The sequence below is a fragment of the Podarcis erhardii genome, assembly GCF_964252035.2.
Source record: "Podarcis erhardii genome assembly, chromosome: 7".
NCBI lineage: Eukaryota > Metazoa > Chordata > Lepidosauria > Squamata > Lacertidae > Podarcis > Podarcis erhardii.
Genome location: NC_138511.1, coordinates 45,714,024 through 45,741,830, shown reverse-complemented (window position 1 = coordinate 45,741,830; position 27,807 = coordinate 45,714,024). Strand labels below are relative to the sequence as shown.

At 45.0% G+C, this 27,807-nt stretch overlaps 1 protein-coding gene and 1 long non-coding RNA gene across 3 annotated transcripts; one reads left to right on the top strand and one right to left on the bottom strand.

Moving 5' to 3' along the window:
- The first annotated feature begins 115 nt into the window (after nucleotides 1–115).
- LOC309347332 lies at nucleotides 116–11,688 on the top strand. 2 transcript variants are annotated; one of them, XR_014158906.1, is made up of 4 exons: nucleotides 116–1,224; nucleotides 3,312–3,489; nucleotides 8,421–8,555; nucleotides 10,906–11,688. It is a non-coding gene; the product is annotated as an uncharacterized lncRNA (long non-coding RNA). The 2 variants fall into 2 exon arrangements; XR_014158907.1 differs by having other exon boundaries at nucleotides 1,177–1,265.
- LOC309347326 (C-signal-like) lies at nucleotides 3,491–27,807 on the bottom strand. Its single transcript, XM_081871832.1, has 7 exons — nucleotides 27,457–27,807; nucleotides 22,742–22,793; nucleotides 13,175–13,362; nucleotides 11,696–11,854; nucleotides 8,386–8,496; nucleotides 7,488–7,793; nucleotides 3,491–4,044 (listed from the first exon to the last, which is right to left on the bottom strand). Exons 1-6 carry the CDS (start codon nucleotides 27,601–27,603, stop codon nucleotides 7,671–7,673), a joined length of 780 nt encoding a protein of 259 aa, XP_081727958.1. The 5' UTR covers nucleotides 27,604–27,807; the 3' UTR covers nucleotides 3,491–4,044; nucleotides 7,488–7,670.

Here is a 27,807-nt window from a genome sequence, read left to right as displayed (position 1 = left end):
TTACTTCAACACTGGGGATGGGACAGCATCTTCCACTGCATCTGAAGGCAGCCAAGTACAGTGAGGTTATGCTGGAAGTTGGAAGCCAGTTTGGCATCCCTACAAGCAGGTCTGTGCAGAGCTTGTCTGAAGCCCTAGTCTGATGCTACACACTAGTATGCAGTAACACAGGTCCAGATTTTACTATCAAAGACTTGCAGTGCGTATGGACAGACATTTCACCCATGGTAGTTTCATTCATTAAGTCCCTGTTCATTTGAGGGGCACATTCTTGACATGACAGTGTAAGTCCAGCAGGCCCTAGAGGGGGCCCCATCCAAATTAGCCCTCCAAGGCTTGGGCCAAGCGTACCCAGCTGCCTCCCACCCCTCTTCATGGGCCTGCCTCCAAAGTCAGCCTGTCTAGACTGCATCACTTCAACTGTGCATGAGAACTCCCCAAACATTTACAGACTTTCCAAGGGTCCATATTTTCCAAAGATGTCCCCAATTTAGAGAAGCCATCCTGGTTTCTGATTTGATCACGGAATGCCCCTTTTCCTTAGGATGTCCCTATTTTCATTGGAGAAATGTTGGAGGGTATAGAGTTATCCAACCCTCAAGCCATCTGAAGGCAATTCTGCATAGGGAAGTTTTTTTAATGTTTTATTATGTTTTTATATATGTTGGAAGCTGCCCAGAGTGGCTGGGGCAACCCAGTAAGATGTGTGGGGTAAAAATAGTAAAATTATCATTCTGGAAAAGGGCATCCCTATTTTCATCAGAGAAATATTGGAGGGTATGCATTGCCCTACACAGAAAACCTGGGCTGTCAGGGAGGAAACCTAGCTGTAACCCTTCCCTCAGACTCTGGAGAAATATTTTGCGTATAAGTCTGCCCAGCTGGCTATTGTGCTTTGCAAAGGACCCCTGTTGATGTCAGAATGGAACTGTCCAAGTTTTAGGCCTTGTGTTGCTACTAAGTTGTGGGCCTGGTTAACACTATCTGCTTGGTGACAAACTGTGAAAGGAAAGAGTGTTGATGCCTTTAATATTTATAATATTTAATATTAATATTTATAGACGGAGGTATGGATCAAGTAACACCATTTTGATTGGTCTGGGAAGCAAGAGGCTCTGATTGGCTGGAGATGCTAGTCAGTGAAGAAACGGCAGTTAACTGTTGGGAAAGTCAGTTGATAAGGGAGATTTGAGCAAAGACCAGAAGCAACTGAGGGGAGAGCAGGTAGCTGAGCTCTGGAGATGAAGCTATTCTTACCCAGCTTGGTAGCTATTCTTTGCTGGTGACATTCAGAAGAAGGGAGCTGGTGGCTGTAGTAGGCCGAGTGGCTGCCCTGTGTAAAGGTCTTAGTTGAAGAAGGCTGTGCAATCAGGTTTTTTAAATACAGTGGTGCCCCGCAAGACGAACACCTCGCAAGACGGAAAACCCGCTAGACGAAAGGGTTTTCCGTTTTGGAGGCGCTTCGCAAAACGAATTTCCCTATGGGCTTGCTTCGCAAGACGAAAATGTCTTGCGAGTTCCTGCGGGGTTTTTTTCCTCCCCCCCTTTTTCTAAGCCGCTAAGCCGCTTATCAGCTGATCCGCTAAGCCTAAAAGCCGCTAATAGCGCTAAGCCGCTAAGCCGTCAATGGGCTTGCTTCGCAAGATGAAAAAACCGCTAGACGAAGAGACTCGCGGAACGGATTAATTTCGTCTTGCGAGGCACCACTGTAAGCAGCCAGAACTACAGCCAGAGGACCTTTGGGGTCACAGGCAGGTTGTCCCCAGCACAGTGCCGGATTTATGTATAAGCTAAACAAGCTATAGCTTAGGGCCCCATTCTCTTGGGCCCCCCAAAAAAATTGAAAGGAAAAAAACCTGGATGTACATTTCCAAAATATAAAATAAATAAAATAAAATAAAATAAAATAAAATAAAATAAAATAAAAAGGGGTACAGTTAGGGTTACCCCAGAAAGCCCTAAAAAAAACTGTTTGTGAATTCCCCCCCCCAGCCAGGCCTCGGCGTACGCATTTTAAAAAACTGCATTTTCCTCTAAGACAAAAAGCACGAGCTAAGCAGTCCTCTCTGTAACAAAAATGCTGTAACAAACCCATAGCTGAGAACAGTAAAGCTTTTTGCTTCCCAGATCCAAGATAACCTTGTCCTGGTACATTGATTTGCAACTTACTTCCGGGAACAGAGCCAGAGAACGGAAAGCAACATTTCTATGTAAGAATCTGTGAAGGGGGAGAGGAAAAAAGGGGGTTTGAAAAAAGGATAAAACCTGCTTGTAAAATGTTTTCGGTGCGGCCTGTCTTTTGTGAACTGAATCACACAGGTGCCTCTGCCCCCCCCCCCCATGGCAGAATAAAACGCTCTTTCTCTGGATTAACCCCTTGGTGTTGTTTGGCTCCTTTTGTCTCTGCTCGGGTGCAACAATTATTCCTACCCATGGATTAAAAAGGCTGCAAAATAAAATAAAATAAAATAAAATAAAATAAAATAAAACCTACAAATAGCAACAGTGTTTTGTGTTGTGTAGGTCCATAAATTACCATATAGCATATATTCAACGCAAAAATTTGTTGTTGACAAAGGACAGCTGGACATATAAAGGGCCCCATTACCTTCAGTAGCTTTTAGGGCCTCATCAAACCTGAATCCGGCCCTGTCCCAGCAGCTGGACTGGGTTGTGACGTGTAGATTTGGCTGGAGTGGAGACTTTGGGAAATTGGACTGAGATAAAAGCCACTTAGAGGCTAGTGTCAGTAACGGTATCTTAACTGCTTAGAAATTGTAATTGTGTTCATTTAAAATGCCTTTATAAATATCAGTGTCCTGTCATGTATCCCTTTAGTAAACATAATTTAGTTCATCCGATGTTGGTGTCCATTTCATACCTACGGTAATTGTATTTTATCATGGTTGGAGGCAGCTTCAAAGGCATTCCAAGGAAATGGTAGCAGTAGAAAAGGGTCACATTGAGGAACTCTTAAGTTTTGGTGGCAGGGAGTTTGATAGACCCTGCAATATAAAAGATTAAGATGCACAAATTCCTAAACTGAGACTGAGGGGCTACTTTTCTTTTCAGTTGTGGCAGCAGATGAATCAGTTCTTCCCATGCAGACAAATTGCATTTTCTACACAGGATTTTTTTAAATGGAAGATAATCAGGTCAAGTGAAGCCTTGATTATATTATTTTACCTTTTTGCAAACCGCTTTGAGGTTTTTTAAATAATCAAGCAGTGAATAAATGTTAGAAATAAATAAATAAAATGAAGAGCAAACATCATGAGAGGGTTGCCCACCTTTTCATTTGACCCCTGCAGGTGTGACCAGCACTGATACCAACTGGAGAAAGAGTACTGCACTTTGCTGTAGGTAGCAGTGTGAGGCGAACCAGGAACCAAGAGCTCCCAGATGAGCCAGTAGCCAGGGCCAAAGAGGAAGTCAGAAGAACACAGGGCAAACCAGAAGCTAGGATCAAGAAGCAAGCAAACAAATAAAGTAAATATAACTAATTGTATTTTATTTACTTGCAGGTATATAAACTGCTTCACAATCAAAACTTCTCAAAGCAGTGTAGAATAAAATCAAATATAAAATATGAAAGATTACAAACTCAGTAACTGAACACAAACTATTTCTATGATTATACAGTTGTTATTCCATGAAATGGCTAGGTCTTTAAAAGCCTTCTTTAAAAACAAAAAAATCAATACAGTAGCTGCCTAAATATCAAAATGTGTGGCATTTGTCTAATTTCAGTTGGTAACTCAGATTAGTTACGTTTCACTATTCTAATTAGTGTTGTGTGTAATTTTGTTCATACATCAGCATTAAACTTATATTTTTAATTATGTGTAGATCTCCCCAGAAAAAGGAACCAGTGTTCCAACACACATTGACCTGTAAGAAATCTGCTTAGCTAGCACTTTTGAGAACAAGTTTTTCCCTTTTGCATTTTTTTCAGGATCGAGAAGAAGATCCTTACATTGTGTATCACTCTGAGACTGTGTTTGTGAGAAGGCACAATAGTGACACAAGACAAAAACAAAGCCACTTCTGGCCTGCCCAGGAGGTGGGGTTGCGGGCTTCACCCCCACCCCCACGTGAGCGGGGGCTGGTTTCAGCCCCCCCCCCAAGAACAGGGGAATCCCGGCCGGGTCTGCCCTATTTAGGGCCGGCGCAGAGGGGCCTCGCCCTCTTTTCGCTGGCTAGCCCTCGCGTTTGTTTCCCGCATATCAGCTGTTCCTGCTTGTTGGAGATCTTATCTGGTTGCCTGGAGCGTTCCTGCCTTGCTTCTTTGTTGCCTTTGTTCTTGAGCTGCAGGGCTCCTCATGGAATATGCTGTAGCTTCACAGAAAAAGCTCCCTTTCTTTTACAGGGAATTTCCAGCATTCGCTGCTGGTGTTGCTTGATTTCTAAACTGCTTGATTTTCAGGAGTTGTTATCTCTAGTTTTGTGGGGCTTTTCTCCTTCTGGGGGTTTCCCCCTTTGCGCTCCATTCCAGCTGCTGCAGTTTAACACCGGAGCTGTAATTGAGCTAAAATCACTGTGTGTGTGTGTTTGTGTGCTTTCCTTCCAGCATCTCTTTCACGTCTACAGTTTTACAGGGAGCTCTGTGTGTTTCGGTGCAAGTTCCCTGCCCTCAGGAGCTTGCTGTGCCTGCTGCTGCATGCCCCCTTCAGAGGAATTTATTCAGCTTTGTGGAGCTTTTTCTGGTGATCCGTTGCCTGCCCTCGACTGCTGACTGCCTGTTCTGCAAGGAGCTCAAGGAAGAATGTTTGGCTTCTCTTCGTTATTTCCACGGCCGTTCGGAGGACGCAGCGCACCCATCCAATCAGGTTTTGCTGTTGGGGCTTCAGGCTTTAGCTAGGGGTTTGTGCAGGGGAGCGCGGTGCAATTAGGCTGAACGGCAGCTGCGGGAGGAGAGCGGGCTGCATTTTGTGCCGGTTGTATTTCATTTTACTGCCAGGGTGAGGGGCAGAATTTCTTGTTAAATAATCATTTCAGCAGCATTCTTGAGGGGGTGAGTTCTACAGGCTGTTTTATTTTCGCGCGGAAGTTTAGACTTGGAAAGCGTCGGAAGCGGCTGCGCCGTTGCTGGGCAACCAGCGCACCCCGGCCGCCATTTTATCCACCCACGTGGCCTTCTGGGCGGCCGCCATTTTACTATAGGCATTCCACGTGGGAAGTAATTTTACAAACCCTCCCTTTTAAGTCTAACCGGCGAGAAAACCAGGGGAATAATTAACGTTCATAAGGGGTATGTGGGGAATGCCTGCAGGTTTTGCTCTTGAGGCTGCGGAATTTTTTATCAGTGTTAAAGGGCTAGCGTTAAGTGTTTCCGCATGTTCATTGTCGCTAGGCAACGGGAACGCATTACGGCCGCCATTTTGATTGCCCACATGGCCTTGCGGCGGCAGCCATTTTAGGAGAGGCAAAACCACGTGGGAGCTATTTCCTTTTCGAGTGCCCCTCACTTTCTTGTTGGTTTTAAATTCAAAAGCAATATAAACAATACAAACAAAGGAAATAAACATAAGCAATATAAACAAAGGATGAAAGCGCAATTATTAAAAGAGCCTAGCTTAAATAAGAGCGCGCAAGGGGCTGCAGGGAGCCCCTCCTCTTGGTGCATAAGCTTGTATAGAGCTGGCTACAGAGTCTCTGGCTAGGCTGATCTTAGAATTAATATCCTCTAATTAATTTGACTGCTTTTGTTTATACTTACACTCTTAAGAATTTCATTCTGGGAATTTACGAAACGCTTTTAAATTAAATTGAAGCATTAGTGCACAGCATATTGGAATTCAAATTATTTCATTCAGCTTGCGGTGCTCTGTGGAGCTGTGTCATTTACTCTCTGTCTAGGCACTAAGTTTTATAATTTGGTATAATCAACTCAGTTATAAGGAAAAAGAGATCCGGGTTTTATATCATTTGATTTATTAAAGGGCTTCTTCGCCTGCAATCTCTTGCGAGCTTTGCATACAGGTTTATAGGGAATCTAAAGTAAATAGCTCATGCTTCTTCTACGTTCATCTCTTTCTGGTATTTCATCTGTTAGTTTACAAGTATATATTTAATATGGCAATTTAATTCATTTGGTTGATTTTGATAATAGTGCTTAAGGGCTCTTGGGAGCTTTGCTTTGCTTATGGGTTTGTTGCATAAGTCAATTTATCATTTTTCACTGCTGTATTGCTGGGTTACAATTTATAATTCTACCTCTAGCTTGCTGCATAGCTGCTTACATTATCAAAGGTTCTCTTCTGTTTATTATAGACTCAGTATTCCTCTAAATAAATTGCTTTGAGGTGTGGGCTGGTATTTTGGATTGCTATCCAGTGCAGATAATACTGAGCTATGGTGATATTGTTTGCAGCTAAATACAATTTGTTGGAGATTAGTTAGGCATCTTTGAGTCCTTTAAACTTACCAGTGCAGACAATACTGAACTACCGTGATATTGCTCGCAGCTCACGCATATAATCCAAGCTAGTTGGCGTTGATTTTACTGAACCAGGCTAATTAAGGGTATCAAACTATGTCTGCTCAAGAGAACCATCAAAAAGCAGCTATATCTGGGGTGGCACAAGGGAACCAGGAGGGGTCCCAGGCTTTGTAATGCCTGCTGAATCTGGGGGTGGCATAAGGGAACCAAGAGGGGCCTCAGGCCTTCGTAGTGCCTAGTAACCCACAGACTTTGGCACAGTTTTTTCAATGCTTTTAAGACATTTTATAGGCAATATAGGCCTGCAGACCAGGTGGCAGCGGCACCTCTTGCGCTCACCCAAGAATGCATCCCGGATACGCCACCTAACGTTGTGGACCGCCCCGGCACCTCCGCGGCCACCGCGGCTGTGCTGAGAGCAGCCAATGATTCAACAGTGGGCCCTGTGTCCAAGATGGGTCAGGGTAGCCTCCTGTGCCCTGCAACCCACAGGCCTAGTCAGTGTTTCCTCTGCTTTTGAAACCTTTTACCAACAATTCAGGCCCATGGTCACTGCGGCCTCTTCTTAAATAGTGAGGAGCTCCCTTGCACTTTGGCCTCCTTATTTAGGGTTCCACATTCGGGTAGCAATCCATTTATGCATCCTCACACATAATTACAGTCTACGTGTCCCTGGGTTTCCAATAACAGATCCTCGGAAGGTAGGGCTCATGCTTACAATTATAACCTTTCTGCCTCTCAGTATACCCCAGACTTTCCCAGTATTCTACAGGTTTCACAACCTCAGCCTTTGCCATAGAAGGGGGCTCTGAAACATCATCGGATGATGAGACGCAGGGGCAACAGGGAGTGTCAGCGGCTGCAGAACAGCACCAGTCTCCAATGATGGGCAAGGGAGAAAGAAGTCTAAGTAAGAAGAAGCATTCGGCCAAGAAGAGCAAAAGAAGTAAGCTTTCTGATACCGAGAACGATTCAGAAAAGCTTCCTGCTGCCCACCACCTGCTGCGTTCCGAGTGACCAGAATTACAAGACAAAAACAACTAACAGACAGGCTAGGTCATATAAAGCAACCAGAAGGAATCTCTGCCACACAGAGCAGCTAGAAGGAAGTTTTAATATTTTCAGCAGAACTTGTTGCATTTATTGAAATTGAAGTTCATCTATTCAGGTATTTGGATTGCCCGTGGTGCTGGTTTCCCATTACAGTGAGGACAATAACATTGTGCTTTCACCAGGGAAGGGTTTCTCCATCGATGTTTACAAAAGTGCCAGTGTTTTTCTCTGAGAGACACGCAAGGGTGTTTAGGATCTCTTTCACACCCTCATCCACTTTCACTGGGGCTAGTATACCCTGGAAAAGGAGAAAAGGTAAGCGATATATCTCTTGCACTATGCAAATATGTAATGATGACAAATGGGTGAAAGCAACACACTATTATTTATTTTATTATTTGTTCATTTCTATACCACCCTTCATCCAAGGATCACAGGGCAGTTTGCACTTGCACCAAGTTCACGTATCAAGGGCAACCAGAGAAGCATTCTCTTGACAAATGCTCCAACATTCAAACTCTGGGCATTTTGGAAGCAACGGATATCTGCCACTGGGCTGGTGTTTGCCAGGCACAGAGTTTAGAACATGTGTGATCCTAGGGTATAGGGCGGGAACTGAACAGTACAAGTAAGTACAAACTTTTGGCTGCTTGTTCTTCCTCTGCCGCTGCCGCCACCACAGGTTTGTGGTGTGGTGAACCAGCTTATACTCGAGTCAATAAGTTTTCCCAGTTTTTTGTGCTGAAATTAGGTGCCTCGGCTTATATTTGGATTGGCTTATACTCGAGTGTATATGGTATTATTCATTCTGAGCCTCAGTTGGAAGCAGGCCCAGTGTTTCAGTGCATTTGATGACCTCTGGGAAGTGGAGAGCACCATGAACCACTTACTTCAAAATTTCCCATGTCTGTCTGTAACCACCCAGGATGCAGCGCAACACACAGGATCTCGTCTTCAGCAAATCCCAGGGACTGGCACCGTGTGAGCATGTTCAGAGCAGCCTAGGAGAGAAATATGCCAGGAGCAGGAAGGTGGTGAATGATGTTATAGGAATTCTAAGGTCTTATATATATAAAATAAATGTACAAGGCAAACACATACATAAGTATATAAACCACGTGTCTGAAATAGTACAGGAGAACAATCCTGAAGCCATTTTGACTCTCCCAAATTGACCTCAAATATTTCTCTGCGAGGAGGAAGGAAATGGGGAAAGCTTTCCAATTGTCTTTGGACTGTAGGTGCTTGCAGTCTGGCAAGTATCTGTTAAGCTGATATCAGTATGTGTAAGAGATTCAGGAACTACCGGTAAGTATTTACCATCTCAAAGGAATGGCCAGGCTACCCAGAAAAAGAAAAAGGAGCCCATGATCGACTGGAACCTCCCGGGGATCAACCAGTCAATCCTGATTGACCTGTTGGACATCCCTGATTTAGATGGATGGGCCTAGGCCAATTTCCTGTACATAAGGGAGGGCAGAAAATTTAGTCTGCTCATAGCTGAAATGACTAGGAATATATTTGAAATTTATGAATTCTGACTGGCCATTTCAATCATACATGTGAGAGCAGGTGATTGTTCTGCTAATGACCGGGGCGGGGGCACACAAAATAATGATCTCACATTTTTTGAATAGATATCTGCACCCCAATCTCCTGTAGATAAAGGAGGCATGTAGCTCCCAATTTTCTTTGCCTGGGGTACAGATATATCTGTTTAATACAGGAAACAAGATCCATGAGCACTGAGGCTTTAGTAGAAATTTTATTTGGCCAACTTTGTATTACAGTACAGTGGTACCTCAGGTTAAGTACTTGATTCATTCCGGAGGTCCGTACTTAACCTGAAACTATTCTTAACCTGAAGCACCACTTTAGCTAATGGGGCCTCCTGCTGTGCACGATTTCTGTTCTCATCCTGAAGCAAAGTTCTTAGCCTGAGCTGCTATTTCTGGGTTAGCGGTGTATGTAACCTGAAGCGTATGTAACCCAAGGTACCACTGTACTGGCTTTTGGTGAAAACCTTTGAGTTTTTGCCCTTGGGAAATCTGTTTTGCTTTTTTAATTGACCCCTTACCTTCCTTGAGTCCCTGGTAAGAAAAGCCAATCATGGCTTTATTCAAATGGTAATTAAGCCAAGAGATGCAACACTTTAATAGGCATAATAGATTTGCTGAATCATGAACTTTGTATATGTACAGAGGCTATACTAGTTGTTTGACAAAGTTATGCCCTGCACAGGAAACCTTATTCAAATTTATGTAAAATTGGGAACCATTGAGGGAAATGCAGTGAGAAGTACTCCTTTTGTGTGTTTGTGTAAAATTGTAGGTTGCCCTAAATAGTATTTTTCTTACAACAATGATATATACATGTTTGTATGCAGTTTTGCCTAATATACACCTTTTTGCACAGCAATATCCCCTAATATAATGTACGTTTATGTAATTCATGAATATATGCATTTTTGTGCATATTACTTGGCTGGAGACCTGCATGCAAAATGTGGAGAAGTATGAATTTTGGAGGGTGGCTGTGTTTTGGTTCATGCATTGTTTTGGGAAGTGGGAAGGGCTTTAATGCAAATTGAACTGATGTTCTGCCCCACTGGCAGGAGTTAGTTAACAGGAGGCATCTGTAAGAGTAAGGCAGGGCCACGGAACCTGTGATTTTCAATATATTTTTGGACTGCAACTCCAAATAGCCCCAACCAGCATGGCCAACGGTCAGGGAAAGGGATTATAGGAGCTACAATCCAACAACATGTGAAGAGCTAAAGGTTCTCCAACCTTGGGCTATGTTACTTTACTTTTTAAAGTAGGAGTGGATCTGGTTAGTGTCAGGAGCTTGTCCTACACTCAAGTAGGACCCTGGTAGAGTCACATGCCCGACTGGCATGTTCTCTCCCTCCTGGTCGTTTGTTCAGGAGCTTCAAAAGCTTTCTTCAGCCCGAACATCACAGCGGCCAATGCCAACAGACATCGGCACACTTAGGGATCCACAGAGTCTTCGCAGCTTGCGTAACAGACCTCAGCAACTCAGCATTTTGGCTAATCTACTTTATTTACATATAAACACACACGGAGCACTGCAACATGGCTCCCTCTCTAGTATCAGGCAGCGAAGAGAAAAAGGACAATAGTCCCACTTCATGGAACACAGTAACACAAACATCCTGTCTCTGTCACTTCCTACACTGTGGAGTCAAAACATACACGATCATGTGATAAACAACAATCGCATGACTGCAATCATGGAGCAGGAATTCTAAGAGTTAGTGCCTGGATGGGTGACTGCCTGGGAACAATATGGACACTGCCTCAGCAGCATATAACAAATGAGAGAAAATATTGGTAATTATTTCTTAAATGTTAGAAATATAAGTTAACAGAGGCTTCCTTTTATTTCAGATTCTACAATGCTGTCAAGGTATGTTTTGATAGTTTGATATACAAAAACAAATGAAAAGAAGGAGGAGCACGGTGTATCTGCCCTCCAACAAGCTGATATCTTTGAGAACAAATGGAAGGCTGTGTGCAAAGCTGGGGAAGAGTGCATGATATTGTGACACTTTCTTCCTACATGTTAGCACAGCTGCCCTTCATTGTTTGCATCCAGAAGCATACCTAGGATCCCTTGTGCCCTTCATGAGGAGCTGTATCAGAAGTGTTGATTCTGCACTTCAGAACTGAAATAATACAGGCAGCCATGCCGTGGGGGGGGGGCATTGAAACAATTAAGTCCAGGTTCTAAAATCACTTACCTGAACTACTGGCAGATTCAACAGAAAGATTCACTTCTTTTTTTAAAAAAGGAGCATCAAGTGAATGCTCCAATCCACAAAAGCTTTTGCCCCTGCACCCAGAAGTGCTGGGGGCATGCTTCTCTCCTCGACTATTGCTGCTGCTCCCGAGTCAGGCAGCCTCCCATTGAAATCAGGCAGCTGACAGGGACAACCCCAGCAAAAGCCCGCCACCACCACCCAGTGCCACGGCAGCACTGAGTGGCTGAGATGTGCCGCCACTGGAGCCCTGGAAGTGGGTGGGGAGTGTGAGAGGTGGAAGAAGAGGAGAGAGGTGCATCTGCTAAATCCTGCCTGGAGTTTGAATCCTTTCTGGTCTGAGTGTGCCCCTGGCAGGGGTCAGCTTTGCCAACCGCTCAGTGCGCCCCTCTTTGCATCACCATAAAATACCTCTGTACCTTGCTGCAGCGGTAGTTGATGGAATGTCCCACTTCCCATCCAAGTAGATTTGTAATGGAACCACCTTCACTGGAGATGTTGACAATGGCAGCTTTGCTGCAGCTCATTCCTTTCTGGGGGCTTTCCCGAGATGCCTTCCTCAGCAAGGGCAGGAATGCCTGGAGAAGGAGTGGAATGAAGGGACAACCTTATACTATGTGGGGAGATCTGGTCCTCCTTTATTATAATTATTATTTAATAAATTTATATACCACCCTTCATCCAAAGATCACAGGGCAGTTTACACTGTAAAACACAAAATTCATAATATTAAAATCCTAATAAAACTAATAAAAAAATAATAATAAAACACAAACTTAAAAGGGCCATAGATTGTTTAACAGCCAAAGGCCTGGTTGAACGGGAATGTTTTCTCCTGGCTCCTAAAGGTATGTGATGAGGGCGCTGGGCAAGCCACCCTGGAGAGATCATTCCACAAACTAGGAGCCACTAGAGAAAAGGCCTGTTCTCCACCCTTCAGACCTCTCGTGGAGGGGGCACATGAAGAAGGGTCTCAGATCATGATTGTAGAATCCAAGTAGGTTCATACCGAGAGGCAGTCTTTGAGGTATTGCTGGCCTGAGTCAATTAAGGCTTTATAGTTCAAAACTAGCACTTTGAATTGAGTCTGGGAACTAATTGGCAGTCAGTGCAGTCAGGCCAGGATTGGTGTTATATGCACTGGCGGAGGAACAGGGGGGTGGGGCAAGTGCACCACCCCCAGCGGCACGATCCCGGTGAGGTGCCATCATGGCTGCCCCCACACACACTGGGTGCCACACCCCCAGGACACGCTCCAAGCCCCTGGGACGGGCACCAGCCATGCCCCCGCCTGCTCTCCACCCCCCCCCCAACCGGAGCTTGAAGCTCCACCACTGATTATATGCTGAGACTGTCTTGCCCCAGTGAACAAGCCAAATGAATTCTTCAACAGCTGAAGTTTCCAAACTGTCTTCAGAGGCAGCCCCACATGAGCCTCAAGTGACAGCAATGGATCAAGGAGTACCCCCAAGCTACATACCTGCTCCTTCCAGAGGGAGTGTAACCCCATCAAGAGCTGCCCCCCCTCCCATTCTTCTGGTCTAGGGAATTACCCACTAACAGTGCCTAAGTTGTATCTGAATTGAGCTTCAGTTTGTTGGCTCTCATTCAGTCCATCACTGAAGCAAAACAACAGTCCAGCCCATCCACTGCCACATCAGTGTCAGTTGAACATCTGTCTTTCGTTCAGCTGTTAAAGGTCCTGTACATTTGAGAAATCAAGCCTATTTATTTCATGAAATTTCTATACTGCTCAAGTATAAAAACTAAACAAAAAACACTCTGCAAACAATGAACTCATCACCAGAAAACACTTGCATAAATCATTCTGTTCTTAAGAGCTCTACAACATGCTGAGGAATGTCTGTGAAGAAGCATGTATCCAGGGATAGCCTTACCTGAGTGACTACCATGGGCCCAATCACATTGGTCCTATACACCTCAGACATATTCTCTGGTGTCTCATCTTCCATAGAAGCTGGCCTTACAATCCCAGCATTGTTTATCAGAAGATTCAACCCGGCTCCTTTCAGACACTCAGTGACTCTGGCTGCAGCAGCCTTGATGCTGTTAGGCTCACAAGTGTCTATAGCAACAAAGAAATTATTGTAAACGTGATTCTGCTGAACCGAGTTAACCAGTAACTAGTAAGGTCTAACAAGGTTGAACATCTATCTTAAGGGCAGAAATGACTCAGTAATATACAATGGAACCTCGGCTCCCAAATGCCCTGGGAGCTGAACGTTCTGACTCCTGAATGTGATTGTTCTGGTTATCGAACGTTCTTTGGAAGCCGAACGTCCGGTGCAGATTCCAATTGGCTGTTGGAAGCTCCTGCAGCCAATCGGAAGCAGTGTCTTGGTTCCCGAACCATTTTGGGAGTCAAATGGACTCCTGAAATGGATTAAGTTCAGAATCTGAGGTTCTACTGTACATGATTAATTAATAGCTGTTACATTTTTTTTATTTTATTTTATTTTATTTTATTTTAATTTGCAAAGTATGTTAGTTGCATTTGATATGCCAGGCCTGGATATGTTTGCTAAATAAAGCAAACTTCCAATTTCACTTCTGTATTTGTCAATATCCTCAAATTATTTTTAATCATCTTGCTTTTGATATTTGAAATTCATTGGAGTAGCAACTAGATTACAATTATCTATGCCATTTGACTCTAGCAGAGCCTGAATTTTACTGCTTTGACTAATCAGAAAGAGCCTAATTCATCTCTGTCTATTTGCATGCCTAGGTAATTGTTCACTGTATCTAAATTTTTAATTTCAAATTGTGTTTTCAAACCTTTTTCAAACTTGTTTTTCTACTTATCTGAATCATAAATCAATAAAAGATCATCAACATAAACCACCAAATAAGTAATTCCATCATTGTCTCTACAAGTGTACAGAAATGTACACTTCTGGACCACCTCTACGATGGTCCAGAAGTGGACCATCGGCTGGGTGAGGACTGCAGGGCCTGCTCCCTCCCAGGGCCTTTTCCAACTGGCCCAGGGGGCGTGGCCCAGGCCCTCTCTCCTGGCTATAAAGGGACTCCTGCTGCAGTGAGGCCTCGGACCATCGGCTGGGTGAGGACTGCAGGGCCTGCTCCCTCCCAGGGCCTTTTCCAACTGGCCCAGGGGGCGTGGCCCAGGCCCTCTCTCCTGGCTATAAAGGGACTCCTGCTGCGGGGAAGCCTTGGACCATCGGCTGGGTGAGGACTGCAGGGCCTGCTCCCTCCCAGGGCCTTTTCCAACTGGCCCAGGGGGCGTGGCCCAGGCCCTCTCTCCTGGCTATAAAGGGACTCCTGCTGCGGGGAAGCCTCGGACCATCGGCTGGGTGAGGACTGCAGGGCCTGCTCCCTCCCAGGGCCTTTTCCAACTGGCCCAGGGGGTGTGGCCCAGGCCCTCTCTCCTGGCTATAAGGGGACTCCTGCTGCAGTGAGGCCTCGGACCATCGGCTGGGTGAGGACTGCAGGGCCTGCTCCCTCCCAGGGCCTTTTCCAACTGGCCCAGGGGGCGTGGCCCAGGCCCTCTCTCCTGGCTATAAAGGGACTCCTGCTGCGGGGAAGCCTTGGACCATCGGCTGGGTGAGGACTGCAGGGCCTTCTCCCTCCCAGGGCCTTTTCCAACTGGCCCAGGGGGTGTGGCCCAGGCCCTCTCTCCTGGCTATAAAGGGACTCCTGCTGCAGTGAGGCCTCGGACCATCGGCTGGGTGAGAACTGCAGGGCCTGCTCCCTTCCAGGGCCTTTTCCAACTGGCCCAGGGGGCGTGGCCCAGGCCCTCTCTTCTGGCTATAAAGGGACTCCTGCTGCGGGGAAGCCTTGGACCATCGGCTGGGTGAGGACTGCAGGGCCTGCTCCCTTCCAGGGCCTTTTCCAACTGGCCCAGGGGGCGTGGCCCAGGCCCTCTCTCCTGGCTATAAAGGGACTCCTGCTGCGGGGAAGCCTTGGACCATCGGCTGGGTGAGGACTGCAGGGCCTGCTCCCTTCCAGGGCCTTTTCCAACTGGCCCAGGGGGCGTGGCCCAGGAACAAACTTTTGGAACAAACTCTTGGGAAGGGTGGGAAGTGTTCTGCCATTGCTTCCCTGTTCCAGGGGGTTAATGTGCTTTAAAATGTCCTCAAGCAGTCGGTGGCAATTTAAATTTTTATTTCTTTTTTTCCATTGCTGGGGGTGGGTGGGATGGATATTTGGTTGGGGATTAATTTTAGCATAATTGTTCTGTTCCTTTTTGTTGTTGTTGTTTTATTGGTTCTGTATAGTTTATGTTTTGTTTTGAAGGGGCTAGATCAGGGCTGCCTGGGAGTGGGGCCCCAGCCATCACGATGGCTGGGACAAGTTCCACAGGGGGGGAAGCACTGGGACATCTGATCTCGGTGATCATGGGCAGGAGGCGGAGTTACGCTAAGACCAGACCATGTCATTACCGAGGAGGCAGGTTTAGTCGTTGTTTGAAGACTATCCCTGCCTCCGGGTCTGGCCTTGACCGGATGGATACTGGAATCAACAGGGGAAACCTACATGACCTGAAGGTGTTGCTGTGTAATGCCAGGTCAATGATGAATAAAACCACTGCCATCCACGACCTGATTGTGGATGGAGGACTTGACCTGGCATGTGTGACAGAGACCTGGTTGGAGGAAGCAGATGGGCCTGTCCTTGCCGCTGCTTGCCCACCAGGTTTCTCTTACGCACAGCAACCCAGGTCATGTGGGCGGGGAGGGGGGGTTGCAGTGATTTTTAGGAAGTCACTAGCTTGCACCAGGCGTCCTACTGGGAAGATCCAGTTTTCTGAGTGCATGTTCTGGAAGTTGGGCAATAGGGGCAGTACAGGATTCCTTTTGGTGTACCGACCTCCCCGCTGCACCAAGGATTCCCTGTCTGAGCTGCTTCAGGTCGTGGCGGATTTTCTCCTGGAGACACCTAGTTTGGTTGTCCTAGGGGATTTTAACATCCATGCCGACACGACCTTAGAAGGGGCTGCTCGGGACTTCGTGGAAAGCATGGCCTCCATGGGGCTGTCCCTGAATAAGTTTGGCCCAACTCATAGTCATGGACATGCCTTAGACCTGGTGTTCACCTCTAGTGACGTGGGTGATCTGACACTAAGTAAAAGTGAAACAAAAGAAGTGCCATGGTCAGATCACTTCCTGGTGCAACTGGACTTCTCCGCGACCCTTCCCCTCTGCAGGGAGGTGGGACCAATTCGGATGGTCCGCCCCCGCCACTTAATGGATCCAAATGGTTTCCAGAGAGTGGTAGGGGATGCCTTATCCCATGTTGATGGCCTTTCAGCTGATTCCCTGGTGGCCCGCTGGAATGCGGAGTTAACCAGGGCTATCGACTGTCTGGCTCCGAAGCGCCCTCTCCGATTGCATGGAGCCCGGACAGCTCCGTGGTTTTCTTCGGAGCTGAGGGCGATGAAACAATCGCTGAGACGGCTAGAGCGTTGGTGGCAAAAAACTCACTCCGAATCTGACCGGACACAGGTTAGAGCTCAACGTCGAGCCTACCAAGTGGCGATAGCGACGGCGAAGAAGACTTTCTTCACCGCCTCTATTGCATCTGCAGAAAATAGTAGCAGGAGACTTTTTCAGGTGGTTCGTAATTTAACGGAACCACCTTTACCACCGGGGCTTTGTAAAGACCCCAAGATCTCCTGCAACGATTTTGCAAAGTTTTTTGCAGATAAAATCACTCATATTCGGAAGGAGCTAGACACCACCGTGGGAGCAGGGCTGGGGCGGGAGAGTGCTAGAGCTCTGTCTGGTCAAGTTGCATGGAATCGATTTCAATCCATTACCCCCGAGGATGTGGACAGGCTGCTTGGACGCGTGAAACCAACCACCTGTCTCCTGGATCCTTGCCCATCCTGGCTAATAAAAGCAAGCCGGGAAGGGCTGGGCGATGGGCTCTGTGGGGTGGTGAATGCTTCTCTCTGTGAGGGAGCATTCCCAGATCCGCTGAAAGAGGCGGTCATCAAACCGCTTCTTAAAAAACCATCTTTAGACCCGGCCAGTATGGCCAACTATCGCCCAGTCTCAAATCTTCCATTCTTGGGCAAGGTGATTGAGCGCGTGGTTGCTGAACAACTCCAGGCACGCCTGGAGGATGCGGACCATTTGGATCCCTTCCAATCGGGATTCAGGCCTCATCATGGGACTGAAACTGCCTTGGTCGTGCTGGTTGATGATCTCCGGCGAGCTAGGGACAAAGGTGAGAGCTGTTTCCTAGTTCTGCTGGATCTCTCAGCGGCCTTTGATACAATCGACCATAACATCCTTCTGGACCGTCTAGAGGGGCTGGGAGCTGGGGGCACTGTTATACAGTGGTTTCGCTCCTTCCTCCTGGGCCGTGTTCAGAAAGTGGTGGTGGGGGATGAGTGTTCAGACCCCTGGGCCCTCACTTGTGGGGTGCCTCAGGGTTCCGTCCTCTCCCCCATGCTTTTTAACATCTATATGAAGCCGCTGGGAGAGATCATCAGGGGGGTTGGACTGGGTGTCCATCAATATGCAGATGATACCCAGCTCTACCTCTCTTTCAAATCAGAACCAGTGAAGGCGGTGAAGGTCCTGTGTGAGTGCCTGGAGGCGGTTGGAGGATGGATGGCGGCTAATGGATTGAGGTTGAATCCTGACAAGACAGAAGTACTGTTTTTGGGGGACAGGGGGCGGGCTGGTGTGGAGGACTCCCTGGTCCTGAATGGGGTAACTGTGCCCCTGAAGAACCAGGTGCGCAGCCTGGGAGTCATTTTGGACTCACAGCTGTCCATGGAGGCGCAGGTCAATTCTGTATCCAGGGCAGCTGTCTACCAACTCCACCTGGTACGCAGGCTGAGACCCTACCTGCCCGCGGACTGTCTCGCCAGAGTGGTGCATGCTCTAGTTATCTCCCGCTTGGACTACTGCAATGCGCTCTACGTGGGGCTACCTTTGAAGGTGACTCGGAAACTACAACTAATCCAGAATGCGGCAGCTAGACTGGTGACTGGGGGCAGCCGCCGAGACCACATAACACCGGTCTTGAAAGACCTACATTGGCTCCCAGTACGTTTCCGAGCACAATTCAAAGTGCTGGTGTTGACCTTTAAAGCCCTAAACGGCCTCGGCCCAGTATACCTGAAGGAGCGTCTCCACCCCCATCGTTCTGCCCGGACGCTGAGGTCCAGCGCCGAGGGCCTTCTGGCGGTTCCCTCATTACGAGAAGCAAAGCTACAGGGAACCAGGCAGAGGGCCTTCTCGGTAGTGGCACCCGCCTTGTGGAATATTTTATTTTAATGTATTTCTGGTTTTTATGGAAGCCGCCCAGAGTGGCTGGGGAAACCCAGCCAGATGGGCGGGGTACAAATAAATTATTATTATTATTATTATTATTATTATTATTATTATTATTATTATAAATTGATCAGCTTTGCTTTGCTCAAATCCAAGATTTTTCAACACACTCTAATTTCTTATCTGGGACGCAAGTAAAGCAGTCATGCGAGGGTTTCTGATACAACAGAACACGATTAAAAAAAGGCTCTGGAATGGGAAAAAAGATAAGATTTTAGAGAAGATAAGAGATGGAGAGAAAAAGCTGAGATCCAAACCAAAATCGAAGGAGATCTTGAGAGAAATCAAATTCTACCAAGCACAGTATGCGAAATTGATAAATCAAGAAGTTGAGTGGAAAATCAAACAAATGAAACAAAGATCTTTTGAATCAGCCAATAAGTGTGGAAAACTCTTGGCATGGCAATTGAAAAAGAGACAAAAACTGAACACAGTCACCAATCTAGAGATTGAAGGGAGAAATATCCAGAAACCAGAAGAAATTAGGAAGTGTTTCCAGAGATATTTTAAAAAGCTCTATACCCAAGGGCCACAAGAGGAGAAGGAGATAGACCAATTTTTGGAAACAAATGGACTACCAAAACTTGCTCAGGAAAAGAGAACAATCCTGAATCACAAAATAACACAACAAGAAATAGAGAATGCCATTCAGAATATGCAAATAGGCAAATCTCCAGGTCCGGATGGGCTTACCTCCAAGTATTATAAGACGTTGAAAGACTATTTGATACAACCACTAATGGAGGTATGCAACCAGATTTTGGAGGGGAAGAAGGCACCGGAATCGTGGAAAGAAGCTTTCATCACATTGATCCCTAAAGTGGAAACTGAAAAGACTCAACTAAAGAACTACCGTCCCATCTCACTCCTAAATGTGGATTACAAAATCTTTGCAGACATTTTGGCGAGTAGACTTAAAAATGTATTAAATGAAGTAATTCATAAGGACCAGGCAGGCTTTCTCCCAGGAAGACATTTGTCTGACAACACTAGGAATATTATTGACATTCTGGAACTTTTGCAAACCAACATTAATACAAAATCAGTGTTAATCTTTGTTGACGCGGAGAAAGCCTTTGACAATATTTCTTGGAGATTTATGAAGAAAAATTTGGAAGGGATGGGAGTGGGACGGGGGTTTGAAAATGGAATAGAAGCAATTTATTCAGAGCAGAAAGCAAAGTTAATTGTAAACAATGTGGTGACAGAAGAATTTAAAATTGAAAAAGGAACACGACAAGGGTGCCCCCTATCCCCTCTGCTATTTATTTCAGTTCTGGAGGTGCTTTTGAACATGATTAGGGAAGACCGGTTGGTACAAGGAATACAGGTCGGAGCGAAACAATTTAAACTGAAAGCTTTCGCAGATGACTTGGTTTTAACATTACAGGAGCCAGAATCTAGTACGAAGAGAGTGTTAGAGTTAATTCATGAATTTGGTCGGGTAGCAGGGTTCAAACTGAACAAGCAAAAAACTAAGGTTTTGGAGAAAAACTTGACATCTTTGGAAATAGATGAGTTTCAGAAAGAGACAGAATTAAATGTTGTTAAAAAAGTAAAATACCTGGGGGTAAACCTGTCTGCCAAAAATCTGAATTTGTTTAAAGATAACTATGAAAAATGTTGGTCAGAAATTAAGAAAGATTTAGAGATCTGGTCAAGATTGAAACTTTCCTTGATGGGCCGAATTGCAGCTATAAAAATGAATGTATTGCCGAAGATGTTATTTTTGTTTCAGACCCTACAGATCATAGACAGAGTGGAGTGTTTTGGGAAGTGGCAGAAAGATATTTCTAGGTTTGTCTGGCAGGGCAAAAAGCCCCGAATAAAATTTAAAATACTAACGGATGCCAAAGAGAGAGGGGGGTTTGCCCTGCCAGATTTAAGGTTATATTATGAAGCTGCGGCTTTCTGCTGGATGAAAGAGTGGTTATTACTTGAGAACACTGATGTCTTGGATTTGGAAGGGTATGACAATGCTTTTGGGTGGCATGCATATTTGTGGTACGACAAGGTAAAGGTTCATAAAATGTTCAAAAACCATATTGTCAGAAAAGCCATATTCGCGGTCTGGACAAAATATAAAGACTTATTAGAGAGTAAAACCCCGAGGTGGTTATCACCAGTGGAGGCCAAGGCTAGAAAAAGACTCAATATGGAGGTCGGATGGCCAAAATATTGGGAAATGATAGAAAAAATAGGAGACAACTGGAGACTGCAGAGCTTCGAAAAATTAAAGAATAGTGTGCAGGATTGGTTTCATTATGCCCAAATTCAAGAAGTCTTTAAGTCTGACAAAAAAACAGGATTCCAGGTGGAAAAATCGAAACTAGAGACAGAACTGTTAGAACCTAAGACTAAGGTACTTTCGAGAATGTATAACTTGCTGCTTAAATGGAACACTCAGGATGAGATAGTCAAATCAGCCATGATAAAATGGGCTCAGGATATTGGGTACAACATTATGTTTGAAGACTGGGAAAGGTTATGGACCACTGGAATGAGATTCACGGCATGCAATGCCTTGAAAGAGAATATTATGAAAATGATATATAGGTGGTACATGACCCCAGTCAAGCTAGCAAAAATTTACCATCGATCTGATAATAAATGTTGGAAATGTAAGGAGGCTGAGGGGACATTCTTTCACCTTTGGTGGACGTGTCCAAAAGTGAAGGCCTTCTGGGAAATGATTTACAATGAGTTAAAAAAGGTGTTTAGGTACACCTTTCCTAAGAAACCAGAGGCCTTCCTCCTGGGCATAGTGGACCAAAGGGTGTTAAAGAAGGACAGAACACTTTTTATGTATGCAACTACAGCAGCAAGAATACTTATTGCAAAAGGTTGGAAGACACAAGACCTTCCCACGCTGGAAGAGTGGCAGACGCAGTTGATGGACTATATGGAATTGGCAGAAATGACTGGCAGGATTCGAGATTTGGGAGAAGAGACAACGGAAGAAGACTGGAATAAATTTAAGGATTATTTACAAAAACATTATAAGTTGTATGAATGTTAAGAATCTGCATGATTTGGAAATTTTTGCTCCTGCAACTAGATTGGGAAAATAGAAAATTAAGTTATAAGTAAGAAAAAGGTGAAATTTAAAGTTATTTTATGTATTATTCTAAGGCATAAATATTTGAAAAAAGGTACTTTAAATCTAGAAGTAAAATATTTTGAAAGATACAAATAAGACACGAAATAAGGTAATAATTTGCTGACATGTTTATTGTAAAGAATGCAGGGTGAGGGAGATGTGGGGAAGTCCAGTTAACAATGTAAAAATGCATTTTGAAAGTTGGATCGCTTTTTCTTTCTCTTTTTTCTTTTTTCTGTAAATTGAAAATGTAATAAAAATTTTAATAAAAAAAACAACACACACACTCTAATTTCTTGTTCCAGCATCTAGCTGCCTGTTTCAAACCATAAATGGACCTTTTCAGTTTGCATACCAGATCTGGATCTTTCACAAAACCCTGTGGTTGAATCATGTATATTTCTTCTTCAAGTTCACCATATAAAAATGCAGTTTTGATATCAAAATGTGAAACCTTCATTTTCTTTTTTGCTGCTATTTTTAACAATAGCCTAACATTAGAATATGTTACAGGAGCAAAAATTGATTCATAGTCTTCATTGTGCTTTTGTGCAAAACCCCTTGCAACCAATCTAGCTCTAACTATCTGTACTTGAGCTTCTTCCTTTTTTTAAATTTTAAACATCCATTTGGAACTGATGGGTTTTCTCCCTTCAGGTAAAGGTACAAGTTCCCAAGTTTCATTTTTATGCGTTGCCTCCATTTCTTCCGTATCTCTTTGTTGTTTGTGCAGGAGCATGAATGGTGGTTGATTGTGTAGCAGCTTGTTTTAAAATTCCATACATTTTAATTAGGAGGAACTGCATTTAAGAAGAGGAGAAAGGTTGGTCTACTTCATTGTCTTTCGAGGCAGATGGATCCCAACAAAAATTATGATGCCCCCAAAACAGAGCAGGAACCTAGGCAAGACATGGGAACTGCAAACTACAAATGAGGAACCAATACAAATGAAACAGAGATCCTGTAAAATGGCCTTAAATGACAGCACCTTTCTCCATTAAGGAGAGAGAATTAAGGGGATAAGAGGCACATACCCAGTGGGTTGATAACGACTCCCTCATGCTTGGCAGCCAAATTCTTCAAGGCCTGAAAGATAACAAAACACAGCAATGTGGACTGAATTGTTTGAAACAATGTAGGAAGTGTTACAGAAATTACGGGGGTGGGGAGGGGCACATCTTTAAAATTGTTAAATGTTATAAATATTATGCCTGCATCTATCCTTTCGACGACAGCTCAGGGAAGATACCTAGCTTTATAAATCATAAAAAATCAACCCATTTGCCAATTTCCTCCATTCCAATGCCATTTTGCCCTTGGAAAAAGGACCCTTTCCCCTGCCACCTCCCGCCATAATCCCTCAAGCGTGAGGACATGTACAAACACCCCACCCAGGGGTGACAATTGCTGAGCTGGTTGTTGGCCAATGGAAACCAAATCTCATCACTGAACTTGCCCCAGGATGCAGACATGCAAAGATAGTTCTACAGTGGTACCTGGGGTTACATACGCATCAGGTTACATACACTTCAGGTTACACACTCAGAAATAGTGCTTCAGGTTAAGAACTTTGCTTCAGGATAAGAACAGAAATTGGGCTCTGGCGGCGCGGCAGCCCCCATTAGCTAAAGTGGTGCTTCAGGTTAAGAACAGTTTCAGGTTAAGAATGGACCTCCGGAACGAATTAAGTATTTAAGCCGAGGTACCACTATATTGTGCTTTGGTGAAGGGTACTTAAGAGGTGTTTGCCTATGCTAATCTTATACCTGGGTCTTGTCCTGACATTTCTGCTTATGTTAATCTTGTATAACCCTCCCCTTTCTGATTTTTAGTGAGGTAGTAATGATGTAGCAATGTTACTGTACGAACTGCATTCTGGGAAATGGTGGGAAAGTTTTAAAAGTCAATGTCACCCCATGCTCGGGGTTCACTCGCTGCTGTTTGAACCTGTTGCCCAACAATAAAGGATCTAAGTCTGCTGACTGCTGTTTTGCTCCAAATTACTTGGCCGGAATTTCCTTCTTTTACTGACCGCATGGACCCGTGGGGGATGCACCCAGAATTTTCCTTATCAGAAGCAAAGAGTTTAAAAGCACTTCCTACAGGTGTCTTTGTTGCTGTTGTAATGGATTTGTACTGGGCTGTCTGCTTCTTCTCCCAGTACATAAATGTTCTTCAAAACTCCCACACTATTGACTCTGCGCTGGGAGAGTCCTCTCAGGCCACTGTCTCTGTCCTGGTACCCATTTTTCAACAGCAGAATTTAGTACTTTCCTCTATGGAATGGGGAGGTTTCCCACTCCGTACCTTTCTGATATCATAGAATCGTAGAACGGTAGAATTGGAAGGGACCCCAAGGATGATCTAGTCCAACCCCCTGCAATGCAGGAATGTGCAACAGTCCCATACGGGGATTGAACCTGCAACCCTGGCATTATCAGCACCATGATGTAACCAACTGAGCTACAGAAGCTGCCATGCCACCCTGTGCTTTTCCCAGGCTCTTGCTGGCAAGGGTTGCTGCTCTTCTCTCTCCTTTGCCTGCAGTAAGAAATCTAGTCTCTGCCCCCTTCCTGTGCTCCATAGCTGAATAAAAATACAAACCCTGGAGTAAAGGAAAGACAGGGATAGTGTTATAAACAAAAATCTGCCCTTTTTACCCTTATGGGGTATCCAAGAGCTCATATAGAGTCCTTACGTAGGTTCCCTATTGGTAGGAGAAAATAACAGAGGTCAACCAGAGAATATTGAGAAGCAAAGCAGCTAGTAAGCTTGATCTTTATTGATCTGTTGCAACAGGGTCCTCGCTCACCACATGCAGGAAGGAGGAGGAACCCAGAAGAATGTCACTCAAGTCATTTAGTCATTTAGTCGTGTCCGACTCTTCGTGACCCCATGGACCAGAGCACGCCAGGCACTCCTGTCTTCCACTGCCTCCCACAGTTTGGTCAAACTCATGCTGGTAGCTTTGAGAACACTGTCCAAGGCCTTATATAGACATTTTAAATCCCCTGCCCTGGAGCTCAAGACCACCCCTCCATACAACATACATACATCACAGAAGGGGTGTAACCTAAGACCACCCCCCAGATACATCATACCTACATCCCAGAAAAGGCGGACTACAGCAGAAATCTGAGTGACTTGTTTATCTAGTCTGACAGGTTACCTGTTTAATGGTCACTTGATTGGATTGCCTGGGGAGCCTGGCCAGTCTTTTGTAATGATAAATACTTAGTTCCTGAGCCAGGTCATAGGCCCACACCCTATTCATATCTTAAATGTGCCCTTAAGACAGGATTTGTGAAGGAAAAAGACAATGGGGAGGTTTCCCACTTTGACCTTGCAGAGAAATAATTGAGGTCAATTTGTTCAGGACTTTTTTTCTGTGGGGTTTTCAGACATGTGGTTTATATATTTATGTACAGTGGTACCTTGGGTTACATACGCTTCAGGTTACATACGCTTCAGGTTACAGACTCCGCTAACCCATAAATATTACCTCGGGTTAAGAACTTTGCTTCTGGATGAGAACAGAAATCGTGCTCTGGCGGTGTGCAGCAGCAGCAGGCCCCATTAGCTATTTTTTTTATATATAATAATTTTTATTGGGTTTTCACATTTTTTAAAGACAAACACACAAGTTACAACAAAAACAAAACAGATATCATCTCAACGCCTTGTTTTCTTAACCTTATTCCCCGGACTCCCCCCCACCCCCTCTTCATACATCCCTATTCCCATGATTCGTTCAGCAAATTTTAGTTTCTTCTTCTTAACCTATAGTTGATATTTTTAAATATATCTCTTCGTGATTAGCCCCATTTCTCTTATCCCCAGCTCTTATAAACATTTAAATTTTTTCCTAAGGTCGGAGTAGATTCCCTTCCCCCGATTTCCCGTTTTTAAATGTAGACCCTTTTCACCCAACCCAAAATTTATCATCGTTCTTACCCTTCTGCTTCCCCCTCCCCCCTCCCCAGGTTCTGGTCCCTTTTCAAATAAAAATCAACCGTAGTTTTTAGCCCGGATTCCTCACGTCTGAGGCCTTTAAGTCCCTTTCAGTTCCTCTCCGTCGATTCTGTTGGAAGTCTCTTATATCGGTCATCAAATCTCGAAACAATCCATTCTCCATCACTCCAATTTTTCTTCCCACATGGATACTTGATAGCAACTGCTGCCAAAAGTCAACCAGTCTTTCATGGTCAAAAGGAAAGCCCCAATCGTATTTCTTGTATCCTTCAAGTTCCTGTGTTCCAAATACTTCAGGGGCCCCCTCCTTCATCCTTAACATCTTTTGCAGTGTTGTAATCCAGATAATCGAATAGACTTTTCCCTTGCGTTCCACCATTATGGACTTTTTGTTGGTATTTTTCAATTGTTCTTTCTCCTCTCCTTGCTCTCTTTCCTCCGATTCTTGGAATGTCTTTTCTGTTTCGGCTGCAGATTCCTTTCCTGTCAAATCCTTCATGCATTCAGCAGAGTTGCTTGTTCCTGAAGTCAAGGTCATTAATTGTTTGTTCATACTCAGACTCTGCTCTTGCAATATTCCCACAAGATAAAACATCCTGTTTATCTCTGCCTGTAGTTTTCCTTCTGCCGCCATTGTAGTAGCTTTGGAATCCCCCTAGAGGGATTCTGGTTACTTTGTAAACTTTTTCCAACAGTCCAAATCTTTTTTATTTCTTTCTATCAAATCTCCAACCACTTTGTTTCAATTTAGCTTTTAGTTCAGAGGGATATCAGTTAACAAGTTTTCAATCTGTCCATTTAACAGTTCTTTTGACAACTTATTCTTCTGCACCAGACTCAAACACGGGACTCTCCCTGGTCCCGGGGGGGGGGGGGGATTTCACAAAAAAATTCTCCTCACTCTCCAGCACAACACTTCCTTTGTTAAATCGTGGAAGAAGTTTCTTTTATAATGTATAAGTGTATCTTTTCCGCCTTAGTTCTCTGAACTTTGCTTAAAAATTGTCTGTAATTAGGGGGGGTGCGGACTCCCTTTTAGCACACCCTCCGGTCGTCTCCAATTCGAAGGAAAAATTTCTTAAAGCCAAATTCCATTTACTCACGGGTTAATTCTTTCATCCAAATTTCCAGGGAGAAAGTCAGCGCTCTCCGGTCGTGGCTCGCGGCTCCGCTCCACCGAGGTGTTGATCGACTCTCAGCGCCACACCACCCTCTGTACCCTTTTTCGAGGGTTGGGGGGGTGCTTAAGGCGCCCACCGAGTCTTCCCGTCCGCAGGCTTCAGCGCCTGTGGTTTCTAAGGGTCCCCGCGTCGCCGGCGCGGCAAGACCCGTCCTCGGTGAAGCCGATTCCCTCCGCAGCTCGGAGGGAATCTGCCATTTCCAGATCGCGCTAACCCGGAAGTCCCAGGCCCCATTAGCTAAAGTGGTGCTTCAGGTTAAGAACAGTTTCAGGTTAAGAATGGACCTCTGGAACGAATTAAGTACTTAACCCGAGGTACCACATTTATTACGTATCTAAGACCTTAAGACTCTTATCACAATAGAAAAAAAGTACCTGACCTGGTCTCTGATACATACACCATCCAAGTTTTTTCTCTATGGGGATGTATATCTTAATTTGTTGTTGCTCTGCAGAAGTGCCTGAACAACAGGAAGCTTAAGAAATCTTATCAGACACCTCCACATAAACCCTAGGCACAATTTCTCTGGCATCAGAGGGAATTCACTAGTTTAGGCACCCATTCTACAGGATTGCTGGCCCTTCCCTAGAGCTCACCTGAGCACCTGGTCCCTCTGGGTTCCGACAAGTGGCAAAGATCCATTCTGGCCTGTTGCTTTTCTCCGCCAGCTGCTTGACCAGTTCTAAGCCAATGCCCCGGTTGGACCCAGTCACCAGGACAGAATGCGCATTCAGCATAGACATCTTCTAATGGATGAAACGTTTTGCTTGCCTAAGTCCCCAGCTCCTCTGCTGCAGTTCACACAAATGATTGTCCTCCTAAACCAGGTCTGCTTTGCCAGCTGCTGGCAGCATAACAAAAAGAAAGAGGAACCGGTTTAGCGTACAATCCCTCTACAAGCAAGTCAAAGCAAGGTTATTCAGCAGAATTGTTTGCCCAAAGGGGAT

Excerpts from the sequence above, each read along its gene's own strand:
- LOC309347326 (XM_081871832.1), bottom strand. The coding sequence starts at position 27,603 with ATGTCTATGCTGAATGCGCATTCTGTCCTGGTGACTGGGTCCAACCGG. Across the intron at positions 13,363-22,741 it reads AGTCGTTATCAACCCACTGG|ACACTTGTGAGCCTAACAGC; the intron begins GTATGTGCCTCT and ends TTGTTGCTATAG. Across the intron at positions 8,497-11,695 it reads TCAACTACCGCTGCAGCAAG|GCTGCTCTGAACATGCTCAC; the intron begins GTACAGAGGTAT and ends TTTCTCTCCTAG.